The sequence below is a fragment of the Lissotriton helveticus genome, chromosome 2_1 (genome assembly GCF_964261635.1).
Source record: "Lissotriton helveticus chromosome 2_1, aLisHel1.1, whole genome shotgun sequence".
NCBI classification, from domain to species: Eukaryota; Metazoa; Chordata; class Amphibia; order Caudata; family Salamandridae; genus Lissotriton; species Lissotriton helveticus.
In genome coordinates, this window is record NC_136059.1 from 791,340,417 (window position 1) to 791,360,281 (window position 19,865).

Below are 19,865 nucleotides of genomic sequence, written 5' to 3' on the forward strand. Positions count from 1 at the left end.
CAACTAGGCAGATGACACACAATTAATCCTACAGATTGACAACTCCTCTAATGCCCACACATGTGTGCAAAATATACTTAGGTATACAGTCAACTGGATGACAGCCAACTCGCTTAAAGTCAATCCACACAAAACAGAGGTTTAGCCATTACCACCGGGAGTAACCCCTGGACTGACCTCTTTTGGCCACAAGAGCTGGGTACCACACCAACACCAGTCCCTGTCGTAAAGAGCCTTTGCATCAAAACAGATGCCAAGCTCACCATGTCGAACCAATTGTCCACCGTGGTCGGGACCTGTGTGGGCTTACTGAGAAAACTGCGGAAACTGGCACCCCTCTTCTCATTCGCCACGCTGCAGATGGTGGTGTCGGTAATGATTGTGTCTCGTCTGGACTACGGCAATGCCCTGTATATTGGACTTCCTGAGAAGCTGCTAAGTAAACTACAAGTAGCCATGAACGACGCAGCTAGGCTGATCTTCTGGCTCTTAAGACACGCACATGCAACACCTTTACTGCAGCCGTTGCACTGGCTCCCCATTAAACAGCAAGCCAGGTTCAAGGGCCTCTGCATCGTCCACAAAGGCCTGCATGGTCAGGCCCCAGTATACATTAAGGAGCGCCTAGGGAGCTATGTGCCAGGACGTACCCTCTGGTCGTCCGAGGCAGGCCTACTGGCCTGTCCGCGATTCAATACAACTTCTAAAGGCGGCAGAGCCTTCGCTGTACTAATCCCTCAACTTTGGAATGAGCTACCAGAGAGCCTACGTAAGGAATCCGCCCTTCTCCCATTCAGGAAAAGACTCAAGACTCTTCTATTTACAGAGGCTTGGGTACAACATAGGCTCCGATCTGGAGTATGTACAACCTACCGTTGGCGGGGTTTAGCTACTCTCTCAAGGCGCTAAGAAACCGGTCGGTGATTATGCGCTTTATAAATCCCAGTTAACATTAACATGTAAACACTCTGTAAGATAACAGCACAATAAGAAAAAGAAGGAACACACTGGCATGCTTGGTCAGTAATTACAAGCATCAATGAAAGAAAGCAACAATATTTTAATCAAGCCATGACAATAAGGGCTCAATTATGAGTGCCTCGTTATTTTGCGATACCTGTGCAAACACATTTGAAAAGGGATTGCAATTAAAACAGATGTAGAGTGGAACGAACCCGGCAATTAACAGGTGCAAGGACCGTTACCATGACTGCTGCTTCAGAGCATCAAATAAACCGTTTCACACTGCAGTCTGCAATGCATTGGCCATACATTGATGCATCATGTTAATAGCCAGAAGTATTACAATTTCCAGAATTCATGACAAACACATATACATTGTGCACTACTACATTAGTTTGGTGGGTGCAGGACATCTGTCAAAAAGAGGTGGTTGTCGGTCTGCCCTATTTAGAGTGTGCAGGACCTTTATGCAAACTAAATATGGAGAATGGGACATCCGTCGCTTGTCGGCAGATGTCTACATCCATCAATCTCTAAATGAGGCCATAAGCCAGCACACAGCGCTCACCGCAAAAAGAAAAGCAGTCTCAATGCTCAAATGGAATAAAGCAAGAACTCTTCCAAGAAGATCTAGGAGGACAGCTTAACCAACTATTGTCTCCATTCTATATACTGAGTCTAGACAGTAATGTGAAGCAAAAGTGTGGATAGACTTCCAGATTGCAGCCTTACAAATGATTAACACAGGGACATGTTGAAGCCCAACAGCACTCTCTACTGTTTCCCTAGCAAAGAGTACATTTGAATAAATGCTAAAATGCTGACAAAGCTGGCTGTATAGTTGGTCACTGAAGCTTCTATCTATATCATTTCACCTAAAGAATGACTTTTGTTTCAAGTACTGAAGCAGCTAAACACCAGTGCTAAAGCCAACAGATCTCATTTAGTTTATGTACATATGTTTTTTGTTAAATCTGGGTTATGCTGATGTGTGTTCTCTATGGATCCACAAACACAACTTACATACACAACCTGGATGGAGCACAGGCACAGACAACGCAGAAGACCAGCAGGACAACAAGACCAGGAGCAACAGGAGTCTTCCAGGTGCAGTCTCGGTTCCCACAGCATAGTCCCACGAAATCCAAAGTGCCCAGAAGGTTGAAGATGAAGTGGTTTCAGACCTGAATCTTGTCCCACGGCGAATCTTACAGGTAAGCCCTTAAATACCCAAAGGAAAGGGTTGGGACGATTCAGGGGGTCCCTCCCAGAGAAGGGGTTGGACAGAGGGGAGGATACTCACATGTCCTTTGTCCAGTTCCAAACCAGAGCGGGAGCCAATGGCTCCCTGAACTGGTTTCAACTGGAGTATGCAAGGAGGGCACCAAATGTGCCCTTCTAAGCAGCCTGGTGGCATTGGGAAGCTCACCCACCCCAGCCCAATACACAAAGTCCTGTCTGGGAGGTGGTCACACTTCACTGTGACAGGAAACCTTTTGTTCTACCTTCCCCTGCTCAAGTATGGCTCAGCAGCAGGAGGACAGAATCATGTATGTGGTCAGCAGTAGCACTAGCTTGCTGTTAGACCCTGAAAGGCTGGTACCGGGAACACAGAGGGGCTCAGTACATGGGATCCTACAGCAAACACTTGAATCGGTTTTGGGGTAGGATCCCAACATGTTTGATACCAAACATGACTGGATTCGGTGCAGCCAAGACATAGTTAGACATCTTGTAATTGACTTGATGTCCACTATATGTATAAAATGGCTGACCGCACTAACAAAGCTGGGAGAATCGACTCCTAGGTTTGAACGGGATGTCCTGCTCATGCAGGGCACCCTCACACTTATAAACAAGCATCCTGCCTTCTGGATTGAAAGACCACCTTAGGGGTGACTTATAGGTTTTCAGTGCAGTGACCTCAGATATAAGGACACTTTTATCTGTGGTGAGTGGTGCTAGCACCCGCTCACACAGGGTGTACCTATGCCCTGGGTACTTTAGTACCATACACTAGGGAGTTAGAAGGGTGCACCAGTAGCCAATTAGGATCGTACCAAAGTTCTTACCATTGTCAAATTTAGGGAGAAAGCACAGTGCCTGGGGTCCTAATTAGTAGGATCCCAGTCAGACTGATCCAAAAAACACTGATACCAGCCAAAAAGTGGGGTAACCATGCTAGAAGGATCCTACTTTCCTACAAAACCCCTCAAACGAAAGGAGATAAGGTTAACCTTGCCCAGTTGAGTCTTTATTTCGTAAGTGGCCAGATAATGAGGTTCTTGCACTGGCAGGGATACTCACTGTGCTATAGTCCACTGAGAAGTTCCTCCCCTGTAGGGGCTTGGATCTTCTAAAAAGTTAGGGGTGTCTACCTGTCAACTTTTTGAGCCAAGAGAGGGGATTGTGGTGTGTCGGACTATGAAAGGGAAGCCCTAACAATATTGTTCTCAACTTCCTCAGAGCACTGGCCACAGGAAAGGCTTTCCTCTCTATGGCTGACCTGTACTTATCCCTAGGAGTCAACCATTTGCTAATTACAGCTTTTGGTTGACCCTGTATGGCTGGAACCCTGTGGGGCCAGTGAAGGTGTGGGACAGTCTTGCCCCACGTCTTGCTTTGCCCAACAGAGTCCCTTTGGGGCATGTAACTTGTTATGGGTAAGAGGGATCCCTCAGATTGCGGAGGACTATCCGCCTGGCTAGTACTACTAGGCTGGGGGTCCGTAATCTGTGGAGGAGGGGATTCCTCTTGGCAGTGGGCCCTTGGCAGAGAGCGTCATGGTGCATGCTCCAGACTTGGCACCCCATTGGAAGGCTCCTCTGCCCTCACTGGCTCTGTCAGGACAGGCCTGACCTCCTCTGGGGCAGTTTCTTCACAAGGACCAGGATCAGTTCCTGACGCTGAACCTCACCTAAGGTCTGGGGGGGGAGGACGACTATTCTTCCTCCCTTGTGCTCTCTGTTGGAGCGGGGAGGGCCATGCCTTTAGGCTCCACTGCTCCTGGTTTCTTGGTGGTTAGCCTTGTGTCCTAGGGGTTGTACCAACCTACTCAGGGTGGCCTATCATCTCTAGATTGGTCCTGAGTTCTACTTCAGCCCAGGCTGAAATCTCGAGATCATTGCCCAGCAGGCAATCTACAGGCAGGTTGGGGGATACTGTCACCTTTTATGGGGCAGTTACACCTCCCCAGCTGAGAATGACTACTGCCATGGAGTGATCTGTTCTAACACCATCAGTGTTGGTCACCTGGCAATTGTATCCAGGTAAAGGTAAAAAATGAAGGGGGGGGGACACAAGTTTTCCTGTCACCCTGGTGCCACTAGTCCATGTCCCTACAGGCTACAACTTTCTGGTCATTGATCAGAGATTCCTGTATGTACTTGCCAAGGTACTGGGACTTACAGTAAAAGTGTCAAAACCCATGCTACCATCGCATACTAAGGTGGCCTGTGTAGGGGATCTGACTTGTTGTATAGCGTTTATAGGACCCTAGTGCAATTTTCCCGATTCATGCCCTTATATAGGTATAATTCACATTACCCTTATATAGGCATAGAAATCATAACCATATTTAGACATAACCCATCCAGTCCAAATACAGGCATGGCTACTTCCACTAGTTCCAAAAAGCCACAACGATTTCTTGGAAAACTCGCCTTCAGCAGACAGGGACAACCCCTTTCTTGAATATTGACTTGTCCTAGGAATCATGGAGTTTTCAAAGAACTGCCATTTCCTTGGTGTTCTTTGGTGATGTTATTATGTCCGACTTTACGTCAAACCAGGCACCTTCAAGGTATAAATATGCCTTTACTTACCCCAGCAAACACACTGTGGGTTGGAGCAGTTCAACTATTTACTTGCCCGACGCAGCTCGCTACAGCAAAATGCCAAAGGAAGCCGACCCTCCAGCTGACGCACTGACAGAGAGGCTGCCTTTCTCTCACTGAGAATCCAGCTCCAGTGTTTCCAAGCTCCCCTTGCGGGGTGTTGGGAAATCGAGTCCTGAGACAGAGATACCAGACCTTCTTCAGTCTAAAACCAAGGCACAGAGCTGATTAGACCCCAAGAGAAATCCTGGATAGATTCTTGGCAAAGAAACTAAACCTTTACTACACCATACTTACTTCTTCCCTCGTACTAGACTTAGGCTAGGTACATTGGGGTAGGCGTATTTTAGAAGCACCAGTTGAGTACTTTTAGTCTTTGGTATTTATGTATGTATTTTATGGCTTAGAAACCATACCATGCTTTTACAGTATTATTTTATAATACTCTTCTTACTGTACGCATTATACTTTGCAACCAGTATTACAATTATAGCAGTGCATTTCTTTTGCATGAGGAAGAAGACTGTTCAATAAATACTTTTATTGAAAACGCCCGTCTCTCTATTTCTCTGCACCTCTGGTGAAACGAAGCATGCACGATTGACTTGAGTAAAATATCTATCTATTGTTTCCACGACTCTGAAGATACGTTTTATCTTGGGGAAACAAAGTTCTCATGTTTATGCGGTTGTCAGAAACAAATCCCTTCTTGTGTATTCGAGAACGTTTCTCGTGACCTCTGAGCTAGCTGGCACTCACAATTAAGTCTAATATGTTCGATAGAGACCTAGTCGACTTAAGTCCTACGTCACATCTATTGGATATATTATTCCAATCCGCAGAGCCTATTGGGAATTTAGGAACTACACTACAGACTAGGCCCAACTCCACCTCAGTACCCCATGAGACCCCAACTAAACTCTTGGGTGCACTACTACTACTTGGAGTGCTATTACTAGGGGCACTAGGGGGTGTAGTGGTAGGAGTGGTAGTAGTGGTGGTATCCTTGTTGCTGGCCTTGTGGCAATTGGAATCTCTTGCCTTACAGCATTTCTCTTTCCAAAGATAGCAATAGGGTTTCTTAGAGGGAAAGGATTGGGACCCACCCCCAGAAGAAGTCTCTTGAGGACATCTCTTTAGACTTTTCCCCACTTTTCTCTTGGGACTTGGAAGAATCTTTCTTCTGGTCACCACCACCTTGAGACTTAGTCTTAACCCTGGTACAAACCCATTTGTCCGCCTTCTTTCCCAATTCTTGGGGAGAGGTCAGATCACAGTCTACCAGATACTGGTGCAGTTGTTGAGTTGGACAATTATTAAAGATGTGCTCCCTCACTAGCAAATTGTACAATCCTGTGTAATCCTGTACCTTGCTTCTATGAAGACAGCCTTCCAGAGCCTTAATGGCATTGTCTATTAAATCAATCCAGTCTTGAGTGTGCGCCTTCTCGGTGTCCTTGAACTTAACTCTGAACTGTTCAGTAGTTAAGCTGAATCCATAGATGAGGGCACTCTTTACAGCATAGTAATTGGCAGCATCCTCTTCTCTAGTAGTGAGGAGCTTAGTGAAAGTGGAAGTTATTTTATGAGGACATTCTTAAAAGTCAGCAGGATGTCTGATTATATAAAAACTGAAAAGGGCAAGGATCTATGAGGTCCGTAAAAAGTAGTAGGTACACATGGAGGGCTAACAATGGTAGGGCAACATAAGGCAAGCAGATTCACTCTTGCTCTCTCAGGGTACAAACTACCAAGCACTTTGCCTCTCACCCTTGCAGGTGCAGGGGGCCGCTCTAGCTTGGACCTGAGCTATCACGCGACTAGGGCTCACCCAACTAATACTGGTCTGCCATCAAGAGCCTTAGAGACAGCCTGGCAGGAGCTTGAGCGTGAACCCCTGCTCAAATGTTTCCCTCCTCCAGCTTAGCAGGAATATGTGGAATTTGGGTTTTTTAAAGTTTGGGTAGTTTCTGCTCTGTTATCAGTCTTTGTTTCCTCTTTTTTTTTTTTATTTTTTTTTTTAGAGTTTTATATAGCGCGAACTAGAACCGAACCGAATCAGTTATCAGAGCGCTTTACATAGCACCAGTTACGTTACATGAGGACACACTTTCATTTTAGGCACAGGGAGATTAAGTGATTTGCCCAGAATCACAGGGGCTTTTTGGCGTCGTTACCGAGACTCGAACAGAGTTCCCCAGGTCCGAGGTCGAGCGCCTTAGCCGTTAGGCCAACCCCTCTCCCCAATAGCCTTCTATTCTATTCTTCTTCTATAGCCTTCCTTTTTTATGGGGTGTATTTGCTCAGCAGTAGACAGTATAAAATGAATAAATAAAATGGTGCATGGTTTCTGTTTTTGTCACCTATTCCCATTTGTCTTTTTGGTATCCTTTGACTCATTTGACAGCATCTCTGCCTGACATATGTCAATGTATGGATTATTGGGCCTTCTCTGAGACCCCGCCCCTATTGGTTTACAAGCAAACAGCATCCTGCTGCTCTTGTGGGTAAGCTGGTTAGTCCTTATAATTACGATTTGAATGCCTATCTCCCACATAGCCTCGTCCACCATACCGCAAGATGCTGTGTCCCATGTTACTACATCACCTGATTGTAAATTGCTTATACCGTCTATATTAGGTGCAGTACATATTTTATTAGTTTGTGGGTGAACAGATCACAAATTGAACAAGCAGAACCCTCAGAACTCAAGGGATTTAAGGCCTTAATAAATACCATTCTTTAATTATATGCGAGTAAAGGGCGTAGCAGTTATGTGACTTCCGTTAGATGACCAGTTCAAGTGCTTCCTCCTTCCGGCTCCCCTGTCTCTTTTCCAATCAGATATTGCTTGTATAATCTCCAAAAGCCCTTGGGCGACATTGTTGGAAGTAGCTCACTATATGCGTCAGATTGTGTGTTACAATAAAGCATATCTACATTTCTTTCCGTGATGAGATGTATTGAACCCTTTGCCCAACGCATAGCCACTCTACGCTTGGCTAGCAGCACTCCCATCACTACCAGTTTCCTACAGGTGGCTACTATCTCCCTTTCATAAACAAACAGTGCGACCAGTGGGTTGGGCACCAAGTACTGTCCAGTGACTTTGCTCAGTACTGAAAACACCTTCTCCGAAAATGCCAGGACACAAGGACACAGCCAAGCCACATGGAAGAACACAGAGTCTTGCTCCCCGTACCCGTCACACTTCGCAGTGTCTCTCAGCCAATAGCGATGCAATCTGCTAGGAGTGTAGTACACCCTGTTATATTTAAAATGTATTAAACGATGCTTGCCATTCAGGGACACCCAACTTGTCGCCTCGCAGCAGTATGACCAGTACTTATCGTCTATTAGCATTTCATGGTCCCTCTGCCATTCTTGTCTGGCCCTGTATAGTTGTCCTATCCTGGATTCCTCAGCAGAGGAAAATAATGCTGTTATTAGCTTCGCAGGGGAATAAGCACTCATAATATGTGTGAGTGCAGGTAATGTAATGGGTTCCTGCATGTCATCTCCAAGTAATTCCTGCCATGCATGTCGAGCCCTGAGATACTGAAACAGATCCAATGGTGAGAGTCCCGGTGCTCCCTCAGTTAGGTTCTCCTAACTACGTGCTGCCCCATCTTGAAAAAAAATCGCCCAGTGGGAGCATGCCTATGTGATTCTTTGTGCTGAGAACATCCTTTTCCCCACCTGTTGGAAACCAGGTGAACCAGTCTAGCGGAATTAGTGGAGAGTACATGAGCGCACCTGCTTGGGCATCTAGAAGTCTATGCCATGCATGCACGGTGGAATTCAAAGAGTCCAGGACGCCGTGTCATCGAATGGGGGGCTTAAATAGGATCTGTGGGAGTGTGAGAGGGTCTGCAGCATCTCTCTTAATGAACCTAAACAGGGTTGAGATGTGTCTTAGGGTCCTGGACATATAGAAGGGTATCATCTGCCTATGCCAAAATTATTAACTGGTATCTTGGGAATCAAAGCCCTCTATGTTTGTGGTATTCCCGCAGAGCACAAGCCAAAAGTCTCAGCTACCAGTGCATATAGGAGAGGGGACAACGGGCAGCCCTGGCGAGTCCTCCTTGAGATGGCTACAGGGGCTGTGACCATCCTGCGCAGTCGTATCCTAGCTGTAGGCAGGGTGTACAGTGTCATGACTAATTTAATAAAGATTTCCCCCACTCCAATTCTTCTTAACACCCCCCTTATGAACGCCCACTCAACAGTCAGCGTCCAAGAAGTGTGGAGCGGCCTTGACTCCTGGGTCTAGTGTTTAAATTGTACCGAATATAGATCGCAAATTTAAGGTGATATTGCGACCAGTCACAAACCCTGCTTGCTCTGGGCGCATTGCGAGTGGTACCAGTGGGGCTAAACGGTTGGCTAAAATTTTGGCGTATATATTGGTATTAACATTCAATAATGAAAGGGGTCTGTAAGAGGAACAGGCTTCAGGCAGCTTCTCCGGCTTCAGCAGCATGATTATCAGAGCCTCTCTCATGGAGGGAGGCATTGTTTCGACCTGAACCATGTTTTCATATAGTGATATTAGATGAGGGACCAATTGGTCTTGAAAGGCCCTGTAGATTGGAACTGTGAGCCCATCCTTGCCCGGGACACTGCCAGCACGCATAGACTTAATCACTGCTTTAATCTCGCTTGGGGTAAGCGGGGCCATAAAGTATTTTCTGTGAGCGTTTGTCAGCCATGTCATCCAGATGTGCTCCAAATAGTCTTGGATAACGTTGTACCCTGAGAGGGACTGGGAGGTGTAGAGTTGGGAGTAGTACCTATGGAATCAATTTGCAATGTCTTGTCGGTCAAGTAGAGACCATCTTCGCCAAGGATTTCCATGATAGTGTCTACTTCCCGCTTGGGCTGTAATAAGGCTGCACCTGGTCGTTTCCCCTGGCCGTGGACCCTTGCCGTAGCGTATTAGACCAGGTGTTTGACTTCCCTGTCTGCCATGTCCTGGAATTCCTAAAGTGCTACTTTAATATCACGCAAAGTGTTTGCATCACCTGTCTTTTGAAAAGCCTCTTCAAGAGTTGAAATCTCTTTCTCCAATTTAGACAATCGGTCCCTCAGTGACCAAAGCACTCCTGCATGTTTAGCAATGACTATCCCCCGGATATACATTTTAAATGCCTCCCAAACGGTAACAAAGCTGTTCACCGACCCTACGTTTTTTCCAAAGAATACCTCTATTGCGTTTGCAATTTCTGCAATGAATATAGGGTCCATCAATGAGTAAGGAGGAAATCTCCATAAATATGCCAGGCCGGTCTACTGGAGCATTTTAAGTCAAGTTAAACAGGAGTGTGGTCTGAATAAGTGCACAGGTGGAGGGCACGTGCATCAACCTGTGCGAGCAGACTCTTGGACGTGAGCCAATAAACAATTAGAGTGTGTAGGTCATGGGGGGCAAAGTAGTGTGTAAACCCTCCTGTTTGGAGGCAGGGAAATGCTGCCTCCAAACATCCACCAGGTCCAAACCACCCATAAGGTCGAGGATGGCACCGGTGGAGCGGCATTGGGTGGTAGTCTTGGAAGGATCTCTAAGTGGGTCTGGGATGCAATTGAGATCCCCTCCAAATATGAGTGGGGTATCTTTGTCATGCATCAGATTAACTCAGAGTTTATGACAGAAGTGCGGGTCATCGCAGTTGGGTCTATACACATTCACTAGCCTAACAGTTAACCCATCTTTCTGGCAACGTAAAATAACATATCTGCCATTTGGATGTGCCTCCATTGCATGCGCTAGAGTTCATGACTTGGGGTTCACCCATACTAGTACAACTCTAGTGTGTTAAGTGAAACCAGCTGCACGGACCTCTCCCTGAATGCGTTTGCATCAACATGTTACTCTGGAGTGACAGGTGGGTCTCTTGGAATAGGGCCACATCAATCGAATGCCTCTTCAAATACGCTACAACTCTCCTGATCTCTCAGTGATCATTCAACCCCGTTACATTCCATGTTAAAAAGCACAATGTACTAACCATTACTGAAAAAGCTGCAAGCTACACTGGGCTCGCGACGGTATCCACTTGAGGCCCTGCCCATCGTGATTGAATCCAATGTGTTCATAAAATTACATAGTTGACAATTTTCATGAATGTTTTGCCAACCAAACAACCTCCTTCCCCGCTGCCTGCACCGCGGCCTATGGGCACCACACTCCGCACTGCCTCACTTCACGACGATGCCCTGGTATCCCCGACGACGACGCTCCACGCCGAACTCAACGCCGCTGCTTGCACCGTGGTTCGAGGGCACCGCTCGTAAGGTTACATGACTCACCACCCTCATCCCTCACCTCAGCCTTGGCATACCGACGTCGGCGCCATTGACTCCAGTTTGTCAGTTGATGACAGCGATTCAGCAACGACGTCGCCGCTGCTTGCACCGTGACCTGCCCGCACCGCGACGAGCACCGCCTTCATCTCGCACCCCGACCCGGTCTCACCGACGCCGCCATCTGACGCTGCCACCGAGCCACTGCTCGCACCGTGACCTGTTGGCACCGCACTCTGCACCGCTTATTGGATATTTTTCTAAACTGGTGTGGTGTACTTTTGTAGTGCTTACACTGTATTACTAATGGTTATGAACAAATGCTTTACATACTGCCTCTAAGATAAGCCTGACTGCTCGTGACAAGCTACCAAGGGGGTGAGCAGGGGTTATTTTAGGAGTGTAACTCCCTTATCCTGACTAGGGTGGTGGATTCTGCCTGGATTTGGCACATGGCCTAGCCTGCCAAAAATCCCATTTCTAACAAGTGCCATGAGGTCGGGGATGGTGTCAGCTAAGAGTGCTTGGGGATGGGGGGGTCTGTAGGCAAAGGTGCTGCGGAGTGTGGAGTTAGGGTTGGTCTGGACTTGGAAATGAAGGTGTTTGGCGGCGGGGAAGTTTTCGCTGGAGGTGGTGAGGGTAAGGGAGTTTTTGTGCGTGATGGCGATGCCTCCTCCAGGGTGGTTAGGGCCGTACTTCCTCTGGATCTTGTACCCATCTGGGATGGCGATGGCTATGTCAGGGGCCGAGGAGGCGTTGGTCCAGGTTTCCGTGACGAAGGCGAAGTGAGATGAGAGCGAGTAAAGGAAGTTCCAGATTTCCACGGCATGTCGGTGCAAGGAGCGCACGTTGAAGAGGATGCATCTTACGGCGTCGGCGGTGTTTACGGCTGGAGCGGTGGTGAAAGTCTGTCGGCAGTAGCGGCAGGAGAACTGACCGTGGGTAGTGTTTGGCGTAGCTTTCAGGCAGTCGTTGTTTCTTCCAGGCTTGAGAGCGAGGAATGCGGATGTGTTATAGCGTTGGATGGTCAGAGATCCAGGGTCCATGGCACTGGTCGCAGTTGGGTCGCGGATGGGCACAGACGGGCTTGCCTTTGGCGCGCCAGCGGTGCGCCCGCTGCATGCGTCCGTGCAGCAGCGCCATTAAGTAGGGGAGGGACGAGCAGCTGGGAGGCGGGAATGGCGTGGACAGAGGGGAGGGGCCGCATGGGTAGCAGCGGCGGGAAGGGGGAAGCGGGAAAAAGCAGGCACAAAAAACAAAAATAAACAATTACAAGGAAAACATATACAACTACCAACAATTGCAACAATTAGACGCACAGGTGACCCACTAAGGAGATGGGTCAGGCAGAGGCAGGAACGGGCACACACGGAGCAGACAGCGGCCTTGAACACCTCCCTGGAGGAAGCTGGAGGCTCAGCGGCGGTGTAGGTGGTGCGGAGCTGCTGGGGAGAGAGCAGGCCAGAGACCGATTATTGTGAAATCAACAGTAGATTGCAGTGTATCTTGGAGCCAATGACAACAGATCGAATCATGTTGAGTGCAACCCTGTTGGAACACCTATGAAACTGAGAAAATCCACACCCCACGTGGACACTAATATCATGGTGGCTACTGGAAAGTTTCTAATCTGAGTGAAGGTAAAGCAAGATTAAATTGACCGAATTGTGGGGCTGATGTGGGCTGAAGTACTATCATAAAATTAAAGCAAAAGAGGAGTAGCTTATTCTAATAAGAATTTAAATTCTCTGTTTATATTCGACATCTTTGAAACCGTGGTCCTTCTCTCCAGCCCTGTTCTATATACCCAGATTAACTTTACTGCTTAAATACTAAGTTTCACTTTCAAAAGCTTAACTCTTTCACTGCAAAGATATTGGCAAGCGCCAATGCCCCAGCTTTTTTCAAAAACATTGATGACAGGTTTTAAACATATGTGCATCTTTGCCCTTTTTGCACCAATAAAACTTATTCATAATTCATGGATATGTATCAAAGCAATCTCTGAGACAATGTGGCGTTGCACCGTGAAGATCTAATGAAAAATGTAGATTATGTTTAATTTTTTTTACAAATTTGCTTAATGCAATTATATATATATATATTTATATATATATATATATATATATATATATATATATATATATATATATATATATTTCTACAGGATTACATTCCACAAACAAATAAGTAACATTTTCCGTTAGAGGCATATGTGGCTGTAGATACACATGCTTAGCATAGACTGAAAAGAAGTTCACCTCCATAAGAGGTGGCTAACCTGTGGGGGTTGCAGTTGTTTGAAATAGTGTACATAAAACAGCTTGGCCCACATTATCTTGTTGACAGTCCATGACATCTGCACAGTAATGGTTTGTAAATGTTTGCGGTGTAGACCATGTAGCTGCTTTACAAATGTCAGCTAAAGGTAAGTTTCCTAAGAAGGCAATTGATTCTCCCTTTTGCCAGTAGAGTGAGCTTTAGGAGGGATAGGTAGAGTAATTGTAGCTTTAGCATGACAAGTTTGGATGCATTTGACAATCCAGTATGAAATGCCTGATTTTCACTGATTCCGAAGAATGGGTAGTAAATGTACAGGTCTTCGGTTATGATGCAGGTTAATTCGTCCAAGTGTAAGCTGTTATTAATGTCTTCATATATAAGTAAAGGCACCATAGGAAACTCAAAAAGTAAGTGGTTAGAAACAGGTCTCATATCTTGGCGTCTACTTCAGTTAAAGCCTTAAAACTATAATGAAAGGTAATATTACTCCCATACTAGATACGGTAATTACACACCAAAACGATCACAGGAGGAATTCATCTAACACATATAGAGATATACTGGTTAGCTGCCTAGCTGGCAATATATATATGCTAAAGTCATACGGACATTGAAGAACAAATACAGCAGGTAAGATTAAATGTTACCTTCACATCACCATTCAACAAAAATGTTTAACTAAATTTAAGGGTTCAGGCAGCAAGATTTTCACCTTCCACACTGACACAATAACTGATCCTATCAATTAAAGGCAGATGAAAATGCTATTAATAGGTATATGACAAAACAAAGAGTGTCCCAATAAACCCAATATTTCCAGAAGGCGTAATGGGTTTTCTCTACATTTAGATAATAAAACACAATGACCTAACCTTCCCGCCTTACAGGAAATTCAAATGTGTAAACTAAATAAATCTTAGTTGCAAGTCTATGATGCTTAAGAAACTTCGCCCTGAAAAGCTTGGTAAAGATGAGAAGACTTCAGAAAATAGTTTAAACAAAGTTTAAAATCAAGTAGTAAAACAGGGACTCAAAAAGATACATTGGGTTTAGTTATCGATGAGGCTCTATAATTAGATCACATGTAGGAAGCCGGATCTATCATGAACAGGGAGGGTTAGAATATACCAGAACTTTGGATAATGATCTGCTGATGTACTGATGTGGTGCTCATACACTTCTTGTTTGTTATATAGGAATAGGATACAAAACATTACCAAAAAAAGTAGATACGTACATTTGTCTTTTCTCTTCAAGATTATGCATTGTACACGTTCCATAAATGCTAATTTCCTTAACTTACATAATTTTAAGTTTTTCTGCTTCTCGTAAGAATTCAGACTTTTTTGCTTGATCTGCTTTCTCTTTCCAGTTCTGAACATGAAAATTGCGGTCACCGTCAGCAAGGCTAAAACAGCTGTCCTCCTACATTGAACAGAACAATACAATATCAATGACTTTAGTACCAGAGGGTTTTAGGCCCCTGTGCAAAGAACATTTCTAAATCTTTCAAGTTGTGTCTACAAATGTCGACAACTTTGTTCATTACAAGATATCAAAGCACATATCGTTTTCCAATGTAAATAGTTTTCAATATAAATTCAAATTATGCAAAATTTGTTTTTTTCCAGAGAAGTATGTTTTTCTGCTTGAATTATAAATCACTGTTGCATTTTAAAAATAATTATCCTCATACCTTTTCAAAACTTAGAATCAAATGTTTTAAACTTTAGACAGATCTAAAAAAAAAATCAAAGGGAACAGCTGGAAAATTGTGCACTTTCTACAGTTTTTACATGTTTACCTCAGTTGGACAAATGTGTACACTGTAAAAAGTGCTACACATTTCTCTGATAGGTAATGCTCTCTGTATAGAGCCACATAAAACAATGTGGTTGAATCTCATCTCCCATCCACCAACTGTCTTGTACAGCTCATCATCTGGCCAACATTTCAGCTAATATCATAAACAGAATTTTAGAGTTCTATGAGTGGAGAAGTGTGGCTCAGGGGTTAGAGGCAGCAGACCCGGAAGCTGAGATCGGTCCTGGACCAGGGTTCAATTCCCCGCCTCGGCGGGGTCTTGGGCTAAAAATTCCACGGACTCGATAATTCCCGCCCCGGTGCCTCCTCGACTCACGGGTTCACACTCTGCGACTCTGGGCAATAGCTTGCTTAATCTCCACAACGGCCCCTCGCGGCGGGATGCCTGACTTTCTCCTTGTGGATACCCTGCTATCTCACAGGGGAATACCAGGAAGGGTTCCCTAAGCAAGCGCCGGGAAACCCACTGTGGGTAGCTGTGCGCTATATAAGCTCAACTACATTTACATTTACATGATGTAGCATATATGCCAAACATCTCCCTAATTTACATAACAAGAAACATGGAAAATAGCAAACTTTACACAAAAACCAAAGAATGTACAGATGATGCCATCGAACAAAATATCTTCCACAAAAAAAAATGCAGACCTTAAATGACATCCATGCGATGTTAATTGAAAATAAAAATAAAAATCAATCTAGCAAGACATTCAATTTGAAAAAAAGTCTTTGATTGGTGCACCTTAGTTCTCAGAACATGTCCCAATTTTAGATTGTATTGTGTGTTTTTAGTTTAAAGCACAAAACTTAGTAAGTGTTGCTTATAGAACATTTTTAATTTTGAGCATTGTAGGCACCAGCCCAGGCACTAAGAGCTGCCATATTTGAAAATGACTGCTGTCGAAAAAAGATTTTCATAACTTTTTTTTTTACATTTGTTCAGTTTTCAATACAATACAAAAAAAGGCAAAAAATAAATATTGATCCTGTAAAAATGTTACATCTAAAATTCTTTACAACATTTGGACAACATGGAGATTTTACGGAATATGATCATTACCTTACTATGTTACGTAATACAGTAAAAGAAGTAGAAGTTTTAATGAAAACTCAAGTTCACATTACAAAGAAACGTTTTATTGTTATTGACATATCTAAATGAACTCTTAAGGCCTTAGCCTTACCAGTAATATCAGGAATATAAAAAGATTTGCCTGCACCAACTGCAAAACACAGATGCTTGCAGCAGAGGCTCTTTGCCAAGTGTAAAACCAATACAACATCGGTTTCTGCAGAACTCATCAGAATTCTATTCTTACCTCCAGCAATGACATCTACAGGAGGAAGAAACATTCTTGTGTCAACTTCCTTGCGTGCGTGGTTCTAGACACACACGCGACTCACAAAATGCAATTTACAACAGCGTCTCAGACACTGTTAGCGATTCCTAATGGGTTCGCAAATTGCCTCCATCATTAATATTCATGGGCAGCTGCTATTTGCGACCCCATTAGGAATGGCTAGCACTCCCAGGGATGGTGGCCTGCTTTGGTCAGCAGACCACCATGTCTGTAACTGCTTTTTTAGTAAAGCAGTTTATTTATTTTTAATGTAGCCCGGTTTCCTTAAAGGCATTTAAAAAAGAAAAATTTAACTTTTCAGTTTCATGTTTTAAGGGCACACAGCGGTCGCAAAACAATGGTACATACCATTTGGATTCGCTATTAGAAAGGGACACCCGTGGCACACCCCATCCTAATAGCAGGTCGCAAACCCTATTTTGCGAGTCAGTAATTAGTTACCACCACGCAAAATGGAGTTTGTGCATTGGCCAGACCAATTTTGCAGTCTCAAACGAGTAGAATTCCCGTTAGCGACTGCAAAAAACTGTTGCACATCTGGCCCCAAATTATTTACTCTTGTGGGACCTAGCCAACTTGATTCTAGCAATAATGGCCTCTTTTTTGAATAACTGTATGCAAGTTGAAGCTGAATTCACTACCTTGCATTCAGTTTTGCTTCTCAAACTGGCAATATGGTTGGCGCTGAGCAGGCCCACTGTGCAGATGGACGACACCTTAAATAGACAGACTCCTGCAAAAAACATAGGCAGCTACTGTGCTGAACAAAATGGCGGATGCAAAGTGTGCTAAGCCAAGGAATGGAAAATGGCTCTGCAGTATAATCTGCTACTAATCCCAAATCCTCCAACAGAGCAATTAACGAGACTGAAAACAATTAAAGTGCTTATGTGACAGTTATCATAGACCCCATCCCCCGGGGCCAGGACTTGATATTTTTTTGGCATGGGAAGAGGGCCGCACGGTCCCCCTCCCCATGTCTATTTTGGTCCCGGAAATCCCATCCCCAGGGCAGGCCGTCAATAATTTTTAAAGGCGAGTGGGGCCACAGCTGCCCCCCTCCCTGGGACGATATTGCCCCAGCTTCCCTCCCTCCTGCGGGAGCTGGCATTGCTTTTGAACACAGGGAGCTGCAAACATGCAGCTCCCCCTGTCCAAAAGTAATTCTGCTCTGCTTCAGGGAAGCGAGAGCATTTTGTACTGCTCATGCTTCCATTAAGTGGACCAGAATTTGCTATGGCTTGGTGGGAGCAGTTCCCCTTTCCCATTTCTAAATGGACGGGCCCGGGGTGGAAATCGGCTGGGGCAGGAGAGCCACGGAGCCCCCTCCATCATTTGGTAATGGTTGGACCCCGGGGGATGGGTCTCAGGGGCTGAAATAGGCTCAGGAAGGCGGTAGGGCGCACAGCCCACCTCCCCATTAGAAAATTAAAAATATAAAAGGCCGGGTCGCAAGGCTGAAATCAGCCCAGTTAGGGGGTGGGCTGCGTTGCTACTCTCCCCATTGCAAAAAAGATTAACTCAGGGGTTGGGGTCCCTGGGCCGACATGGCCCTGGTGAGGAGGGCTCCTCTAATAAAAGAATAATCATTGAAAAACACTGGCCCAGGGGAGGCTTCCGGAGGCCCCGCCCGCTTTCCAAACCCCTCTGCAAAGGGGCCTCCTGGTCCACAACATGTTGGAGGATTTAGACCCTTTGGCTCATTAGGGTCCTTGGGGGCCCACAATCACTCCTGTTACCTCCAGTAAGTCCCACACAGCAGGCCTACTGACAGATCTGAGGCCCCGGCCCCTTTGCCCACCACTCTGCAAACACGCCTCATGGCGCACTATTGGTTGGGGGGGTGAAGTTCCCTTGGATGCTGACGGTCCTTGGGGAACAAGAACCCATCCTGTTACCTCCAGGAAATCCCGCACAGTGGGATTGCTGAGAGCTGGTCGGAGTACCCGCCCCCTTTCTTCACCACTCTGCAAATGCGCCTCCTGGATCACTACTGTTTGGGGACAGAGTGCTCTTGGATAATGAGGCTCCCTGGGGGCCAAGAATCCCTCCTGTTATCCCCAGTAAGTCCCATAAAGAGGGATTGCGGAGAGCTGAGAACTGGTCGGAGGCCCACAAGAAAAGAAAAATACATAGAAATTCACTTAAAAAACAAAGGTTTCTGGGACATTACTGTTAGAAAATAAAATTTAAACACCCTTAGAAATTCACTGGAAAAACACAAAGGTTACAGGGCTAGACGGTCCCGACCTTGGATTCGGATAAATAGTTTTTCAATAAATTTGGGTGAAATAAGCCTGTTTAATAAATCTACATTGCTATAACAGGGCTAGGTGTGGGTGCGTAATATATATATATATATATATATATATATATATATATATATATATATACACATACACACACATGATCTCATCAGTGATGTCACTGACCATGTCATGATTGATGTAATGTGAGGTCATGAGCAGTGCATTCCGGGAGCATAGGTTATAGTTAGCTTAGGAAACTGTAATTGTTGAGAGAAATCTGAGCCTAACTATATCGTCCCTTAACCTTTGTTTATTTCAGTGAAGATATATAATATATACTAGGCCTGTTATAGCAATGTAGGTTTATTAGACAGGCTTATTTCACCCCAATTTACTGAAAAACAATGTATCCCAATCCCAGACCAAGACCGTCCAACCGAACAGTTTCTCACCCAAACCAACATCTTGATCCTACAATGTTCTTAAAAAAAGTTTGTCTAGAGGCCCAAGCAGCCGGCCAACAAATTTCACTCTGAGTAACCCCCTGAACCTCACAGCCATAATATAGAGATACCTCTGGTTATCCTTCCCAGTACACTTGGAAATCACAATGGTAGACATAGTTAACATAGAATGCGCTACAACGCATTCCATTACAACGCGGTCGTTACAACGACCGTGTTGTTACAACCCGAACCATTACATTGCAAGTCGCTTCAACGACTTGCTGTAGAGGACGTGCTGGTGTTGGATTTACAATCCAACACCTTCCCTGCTGTTGCACAAACTGGAGTAGGAATAGTAAATTATACTATTCCTAAGTCCAGCGCGCCCCTTACAGCAAGTCGTTGTAACGACTTGCGATGTAATGGAATGCGTTGTAGCGCATTCCTTGTAAAGAGATATATTCATCAACACATCTGATGACGAATAGGCCAAAGTTAAGGTATAACAAATCCATCTGCCTTCGACACATTAAAAGCCTTGTGGCCTTGGTCTTTGGTACCAAAATTTACAAACAAATGGTTTGAATTCCTGAA

The 19,865-nt window shown here is 45.1% G+C and overlaps 1 protein-coding gene across 3 annotated transcripts in view; it reads right to left on the reverse strand.

Annotated features, from left to right (window-relative positions):
- Positions 1–19,865, reverse strand: part of CCDC112 (coiled-coil domain containing 112) — a 184,218-nt gene that overhangs the window by 144,758 nt on the left and 19,595 nt on the right. For all 3 annotated transcript variants that reach the window (XM_078675520.1, XM_078675521.1, XM_078675519.1), the window contains one exon: positions 14,692–14,813. In XM_078675520.1, the coding sequence (XP_078531646.1) occupies positions 14,692–14,813 (122 nt within the window). The remainder of the gene's footprint in view (positions 1–14,691; positions 14,814–19,865) is intronic.